The sequence below is a fragment of the Anopheles coluzzii genome, chromosome 3 (genome assembly GCF_943734685.1).
Source record: "Anopheles coluzzii chromosome 3, AcolN3, whole genome shotgun sequence".
Lineage (NCBI taxonomy): Eukaryota > Metazoa > Arthropoda > Insecta > Diptera > Culicidae > Anopheles > Anopheles coluzzii.
Genome location: NC_064671.1, coordinates 66439645 through 66447078, shown reverse-complemented (window position 1 = coordinate 66447078; position 7434 = coordinate 66439645). Strand labels below are relative to the sequence as shown.

At 40.6% G+C, this 7434-nt stretch overlaps 1 protein-coding gene across 1 annotated transcript; it reads left to right on the top strand.

Moving 5' to 3' along the window:
- The first annotated feature begins 5051 nt into the window (after positions 1-5051).
- LOC120957523 (microfibril-associated glycoprotein 4-like) lies at positions 5052-6430 on the top strand. The gene has a single exon (XM_040379771.2). The coding sequence runs from the start codon at positions 5084-5086 to the stop codon at positions 6218-6220; it is 1137 nt and encodes a 378-aa protein (XP_040235705.2). The 5' UTR covers positions 5052-5083; the 3' UTR covers positions 6221-6430.
- Positions 6431-7434: the final 1004 nt, after the last annotated feature.

Below are 7434 nucleotides of genomic sequence, written 5' to 3'. Positions count from 1 at the left end.
TGACAAAATGCAAATTTAGCTGAGCCTATGATTGCAGCCCAGCCACCTGCCAATGGTGCGCATAAAGAAATAAAAAACGACACTCCAAACACGTTGGGCAAGAAGAAAGGGGTGAGCGCATTATGTATGTATAATATAGCGAGCGGGAAGAAAATAAACGCTAATGTTTGTATTAATTTATTTTCGCCATATCAAATTCGTACTCGCCCGACGGTTGGTTGATATTTTGGGAGCAAAAAAAAGGTTGATCACAAGAGGAATAGAAGGAGAGAGAGAGAGAGAGAGAGTAGGTGAAAAAATGAGTAGCATTTTGCAAAAAAGGAGCGAAAAAAACAGGATAGACGTACCCAAGCAGGCAGGGGGAGGGGGGAGTTTAATTTCCATAAAATTCAATTTAGCACTTTTCGATTTGCTTTGGCATACACATACACATATACACATAACACCCAGCCCACCACAGCATGCATGTCGCTGCATGTTACCCGAAAAACGGGTGTGCAACTTGCCACGATTCCAACGCACCTCTGCCATCCCCGTCCCGCACAGTTTCATCCAAACACACACACACATTTAGGTGTCCGTTGGGAGGGGGGAGGGGAAAGAGGATAATTGTGGAGTAACACAAAACAGAACGGGGATGGGAGGGGTGGTCCGAATGATGGGTGGTTTGTTTGGCTATACAGGAAGGTGGTGGAGGGGGGGGGGGGGGATAGCGCTACAAACACACACACACGCGCGCACCTACTCGAATATGCTAAAGTGACCGGGGCACACAAAAGGCCTCTCCTACAATGCGGTGGGGGACGCAGATAAGGGTGGACGAGCAAATACAAGCCGACGACTATACACACACTGGCACACACGCGGACACACATGCCGACCGCGATGTGAACGCTGCGAGGTGTCCTGGTAGTGTTTATGCAAATTTGGTGTTGCTATTGTCATAACAAATACTTATCGTCGCATAACCAATTAGCGATGCCGAACCTGCATCCAAACCCGTGTGTGTGTGTGTTTGTGTGCGATGCAGGAGGGAGGGGATGGCTGCAAAAGGGGGAAGGGGCATCTAACGGGAATTAAATTGCTTTTCTGCATACATAGAGACAGAGAGGGAGGGAGAGAGAGAGGACTGTCAAAATGTATGATTCACGATACGCGCAACTATTAAAAGCGCACAGAGGGAGAGAGAGACATAGATAGAGCGCAAGAGGGAGTGGAGCAGGTGGTGCGGTTATGATTGAACAAATCAGAATGTTATCGACAGATTACGGGGTTCCCGGTCCCCACCAAAAACATCGGAAGGGAGCAGGGAGCTTTAGGTGGAAAACTATTTCGAAAGATTGATGGAAGGGGACTTCAGCCCGGTACGATCCCGGGCGGGTTCCTCTGCTGCACCATCAAGCCGGTGCTGCTGGTCATCTGGCGATAAAAGTGTGTAGCGATCGTTAATTTAATCGGACCACCGAGGACCACGGTGGCTTTTGTATTATCGATGAATATTTACATTATTTAGGGCGTGGTGAGGCATTGCGTAGACTGGGAGCTGGGAAGGGTTTTTTGTAGTTCGGGACACTCCACCGCTGATGACCAGCTACCAGGCGTCTCCATCGCGCGTTTGTGGCGAAGGGAAGAATGATCGTAGGTTAATTTTATATTTTATATTTTACTATTCTACTATTTTTTACTTTACAGTACAGTGACTTTACAGTTTTTGGCCAGCATGCTACATGAGCTCGTTCTTGACGGAAATGACGAAATAAAAATTCAAAAAATTCCGAAATTCTAACGATCCTAACGAACATTTGAACACGATCATTTAATAGTTGATTATACAGAGTCTATCAAGAACGAATGTTAATTTACATTCATTGCTAGTCCCTTAATAAGATTAAACGCAAACGCAGTAACGATAACACAAAGTGGCACATGTTATTGCCACAGAAATGTAAAATATGTTACATATTTTGTAAAGCAAGTCAAAACAGCTTAGTTTTGTTGCCCAATTGTTCTAGTTTTATTTCGCACCGTAGTCGGTTTTTGCCTGCTCTAACCAGTAATGTGCTTGACTATTAATGATGGTGATGCTCACCTCATACCCCTGCAAAGGATTGAGATGATGAAGCTATCGTTAAAATAATAAAGTTTACGAAGAGATTGTTCTTATTAAAAAAAAAAAAAAAACAATAAAAATGTACAAACGAAGAAATTAATGGTAGACCAAGTAGATTTAAAGGAAAATTAAATTGTAAGTAGATGATTGCCGTAGCCTCGACAGGATTCCCGTTGCCATGCTTAAAAGGTCAGTGAATCCGCTAGAGCAGTTGAGATAAAGCAATAGAGCAATAGAGTGTCATTCTTTTTTTTAATTAAGTTCATAAAAATTTGACAATTGATAAAAAATCATCATTATCATCAACAGATATCGGAGAAACTATTATGCTATAAATACAAACAAACACAGTCAAACATGCACAAATTAACATATAGTTATGAGTGGTATAACTTAAACTGGTCTATACCAGTATAATATTATACAAGCACTGTATAAACCTTGCCCAACTGAATTGTCAAAAACGTCAGTTGGATAACACAGCCGAGCTAGCCGAGAATAAACACCTAAATCCAATTTCCATTTATCATATATTGGAATTTAAACAAATGAACTCTTTATATGAGTCGTACAGGACCGTCCAAATCCAGCTATAGTTCTCTGATTGACAACTCCATTTTGATATATTAGTGAAGGCATATTAATTAGTTTTACTTATAGAAGGATAGTAAATCCTATGATAGTGGTCGTTATTTTAAAGAAATGGCTGGACTATGCTGTGACAATTAAAAGGGTTAATGGTAGATTTATTGGCTTTTGTAACCCACAAACATAGTTCGATCCTCATTTGGACCATTTCCTCCGTAGCAGAGTATAAGTTTTTTTGTTGAATTTTTGTCTATCGTCAATTAGGCATCAAGAATCAACGACCAATATATACCAACAATAATAAGGAACAAGAGACATTGGGCATTTTCAACTAGTTTGACTGTGTAAACTACTTTATCAATTTGGAAACAAATCCTGCAGGGGAAAGCGGAGCATAATGGCACTGTTTAAGATTTCGCTATTTATCTCATTGGGTAAACCAGTTTACACTGATATTTTGACGGCAATCGATGCTTCAACGTCTTACAGGGGTTTCCAAGTCAGTGTAGAATGTAAACGTTGTTTTTAATCGTGTGCAAGATGTTACAGGGTTTTCAGAGTCAAATTCCGATGCCTACAACATTTTGCATTGCTTGCGAGATAATGATTCAGTTCTTTCACATGATTTTCAATACGTTTCAAGCTGGATTGAGTTTGACCGTGCTTTGTGGTGCACGATTACAAAATCATGTGTAAGAGCTGAAATTTTATTCCGATGCAAATACACCATTTGGCAGCTGTTGAATTACATCTGCTGTTGAAAAATGATGTACACATTAGTAAGTAACTTGGAAATGCCTATAATCTACATCAATCTTATACAGTCTGTTCCCGAGAATCACGGTTTATACGATCCGGAGGAATCTGCGTAACTCGATTATCTGCTTCTATCGAATTTCACGTTTTCAGCTGAAATACATTTGATTTCTAGATATTTTTGATTAAATATGGTTGTTTTAAACAATTTATCATTTATCAGATACTATTCGTACAGAAACCCGGTCTGGAAAGGGCCAGTCTGGTGGTACAGTCATCAACTCGTACGACTTAACAACATGCCCGCCATGGGTTCAAGCGCCGAATGGACCGTGCCTCCATACGTAGTGTTAGGACTGACTATCCTGCTATGGTAACAAAAAGTCACCGAAAGCCAAGAAGCTCACTTCACCAGTTGGTACAAGGCAGGCCTTGACCGACAGCGGTTGTTGCGCCAAAGAAGAAGGAGAAGAGAAGAAGATTCGTGCAGAAAATTCTGATATTTTCGGGAACATGGCGGTACTTCATTTCCATCATCATAATATCCGTTTATTCAGCATGATATTCAACACTCTTAAGTAGGATTGAGTTTGACATTTCTTTATGATGTGTTGAAAATCATGTGTAAGAACTGAAATTTTATTACGACTCAAATAAATCATCTGAAATCTGTTGAAAAAAATCTTTGAGGCAGTGATAAATTATGTTTACATTCGAAACTGACTTGTAAAACCCTGTATTCATTAAATAAAAGTAGTAGTAGATGTATTAACAACAAATATAAATATAGAAAATGAAATCTAAAGTCGCGAAAATGTATTATGCGGGTTAATCTTGCTATGGGGTAAAATGGTCTTGTATATGATGTCAAATGTATAAATACATCAAAACAAAGGGACAAAATTGACCACAACATTGGACTTTATGCTATGGTTTAAGCCTTTGTATATATGTCGAATTGTAAGGGTAGAGATTAATGTTTCGTATTTACGTCTTTTGGTAAATAATTTAGTAAAATGCTGGAATATTTCAATCGTTCATTTGTTGGTTGTTATTTTTCTATTCGATAGAGTACACATAAAGCATTGTTTTATGTAAGTAAAACAAACATATTGTAGCGACCTTCGCTTACATCATAGCCTCATTATTTTGCTCCAGTCAAAAAATACTGCAGAAAAGAGCTGTTTTGAGGTGACCATTTTGCCCCTCACGTTTTGTTTATATAGGACGGAACAAGTGCCGGCAGCAGCAATAGAATGTTATGTGGAGAAGATATCGTTGATACGAAGTCACCGGATGCTGTAAGAAATAAAGAAGGAAGTCTGTCCAAGAAAGAGTCGTACTGCTTACCGGAAGATACCATGTGACCTCACAAGCGACAACTTGAGTGTCGACTGGGTTGTGATTTTAGGATAGTCTCAAATTTTTTGGAGGGGAATCCCGTGTCACTTCGATGATTAACTGGATGAGTTAGAGTCACAATCTAGTTCTAGAAGGGGATTTTTTTTCCTGAGGAAGGGGAATATTTTGTCATTGGCAAAGTATGTTATTCATAAGAAGTGATATGAAACGGTACTGTACGCCAAAAATAGCCCCTTTGCACGTCCCTTGCTTTGCTTGAAGTGCTTGATGTACTGCCGCTGGGCCAGTATAAAACGGAGTGGCAAATACACTGTTCACCATTGTATCATCATGAGTGTGTTAAAAGTGCGGTTGTTCTTAGCGTTTCTGTTACTTACCATAACGAAAGCTCACGGTGACGAACGAAACGTCACTGATTCAATCCTGGAAGGGCTTGAATATAAAACCTTAACAGCCAAACTGGACTACTTGCAGCACAAGCTTACGGTGATGGATTATTCGCTAAAGGAGGATCGTGTGATCATCGATCGAAGGTTGGCATATCAAGAAGCGATATCGGAAGGGATACTGGCAGTCATGAAGCGGATGAGTAACAATCTAGTCGATCTTACTGGAGCCATCAATCAGCTAAGGTCGATAAGTAACAATTGCACCACTCCACCGCAGAAGCATCAGTGGAATCAAACGATCACGGAGCAGAAAGGCAACTATCACGAATGTTATATGCCACAGGTGATTCACGTGTCGCGGGAAGATCAGCTCAAGGACAGTTCTGGCCTGGCAGTCTCTCGTGCAGTCTTAGTTCGATCGTGCAAAGAGGAACCATCGAAGCGTACGGGCAAGTACTGGATAAAACCTACCGAACACGACGAACCATTTCTGGGCTATTGCGAACAAACTAGTTTCGGTGGAGGATGGCTTGTGTTCCAGTATCGTTTTAACGGATCGGTGGATTTTAACCGCGACTGGGTAGCGTATCGGAATGGTTTTGGTAGTGTCGATGGAGAGTTTTGGCTCGGGCTGGAGCGTTTACATCGCATTACCGCGGCACAAATCCATGAGTTGTTGGTGGAGCTGAAAGATTTCTCCGGCAAGTACAAGTACGCACGATACAGTGTGTTCAAGATTGGCAGTGAGGTGGAGCAATATTCGCTGAAAATGTTGGGTGTGTACGCAGGCACTGCAGGAGATTCATTAAAATTTCATAAGGGAATGAAGTTTATAACAAACGATCGGGAACCTGATGGAAGAACTACTTCCGAGGGAGCGTGGTGGTATAACCGTTTATCCACATCCAATCTTAGTGGACGCTACAAAAATGGCAATTCCCTCAAAGCATGGTTCCACTACAAAGACTCGTTTGAAGGTTTCGCATACTCGCGAATGATGATTCGCGAAGTTTAACGCGCAAGTGCACTATTGTTATGGCAATATGTAAAGTAAAACACACTCGTCTATTTTGAGGACACAGAGTGGACGAGGCTAGGTTTCATAAATAAAAAATAAATGTAGAAATAAGTGCACAAATTAAAATTTAATGTGTTGTCTATGTTAACTTAATCTAACACAACTCAAACCTAGCTGAGTGCTGGTGGGCATCGAGTCTCTAAAGCAACGCAACTACTCGAATCCTTGACGATTTGTTTTCCACCGTACTTGATCCTTGTATAAAATTAGGTTCAGTGTAAATTTATTTTTGCGTTAGTTTTTTATACGCTTTGAATGTTCAGAAAATTCTTCTTCTTTTTTGGCACCACAACTGTTGCCTGTACCACTAATGGGCTTGGTTTTCAGTGACTTATTGATAACCCATAGCAGGATAGTGAGTCCCCATAGCAGGATAGTGAGGGGACACTTTCCATACGGGGCTTGAACCCATGACGGGCATGTTGTTAAGTCGTATGGACCGGCCCAGAAGATTGAGTCTGCAAAAAGTAATGACATAATTATGAAATAATCTTCTGAAATGGTAAATGTGTCGCTCCCAGTTCCTTTAACGTCTTTGTGATGTAGGCCTGTCCCACACTACTTCTGATATTTTGTCATGTAATGTGAAGTATGCTTTGTCCAAACTTAAAAATTCTTTTTCACCAGGCCCAGATGCCATTCTTGCCGAGGTATTGAAAAAGATGAATCAATACCCTCACTCCTATTCTCACATGTTTTTTTCTCGATAGCTTACTTACTTACTTATCCGGCGCTACAACCGCTTTGCGGTCTTGGCCCGCCTCAGGAGTGTCCGAAACCGCTCGCGCCTTCGTTTGCCAGTCCGTTAGCATAGTGTAGGATTTTTTTCTATAGAAACTAGCCTGACTCGTTCTCATTCATAAGAAAGGCGATCGCATACTAGCAACTAACCTCCTGCTGGTACGAAGCATTTCTATCATTTGTGCATGCTTTAAATTCCTCGAGTTAACCCTTTATTTTCTTCCTCAATGACTGACTGTACTTCTATCTTTCCTGTCAACGGCTTCTTGCTATACAAGGATGTTAGTTAGTTAGTTAGTTAGTTAGTTCTTTTATTTCCATTTTTAAATTTCATTAGTAAGTACAACAGTTTGAAATCTTACGCGATAATGGGTACGAAACTATGTTCTCTCCTCATTGAATTCTAATCT

What these genes read in the sequence shown, in the direction of transcription:
- LOC120957523 (XM_040379771.2), top strand. Translation starts at nt 5,084, where the DNA reads ATGTACTGCCGCTGGGCCAGTATAAAACGGAGTGGCAAATACACTGTT.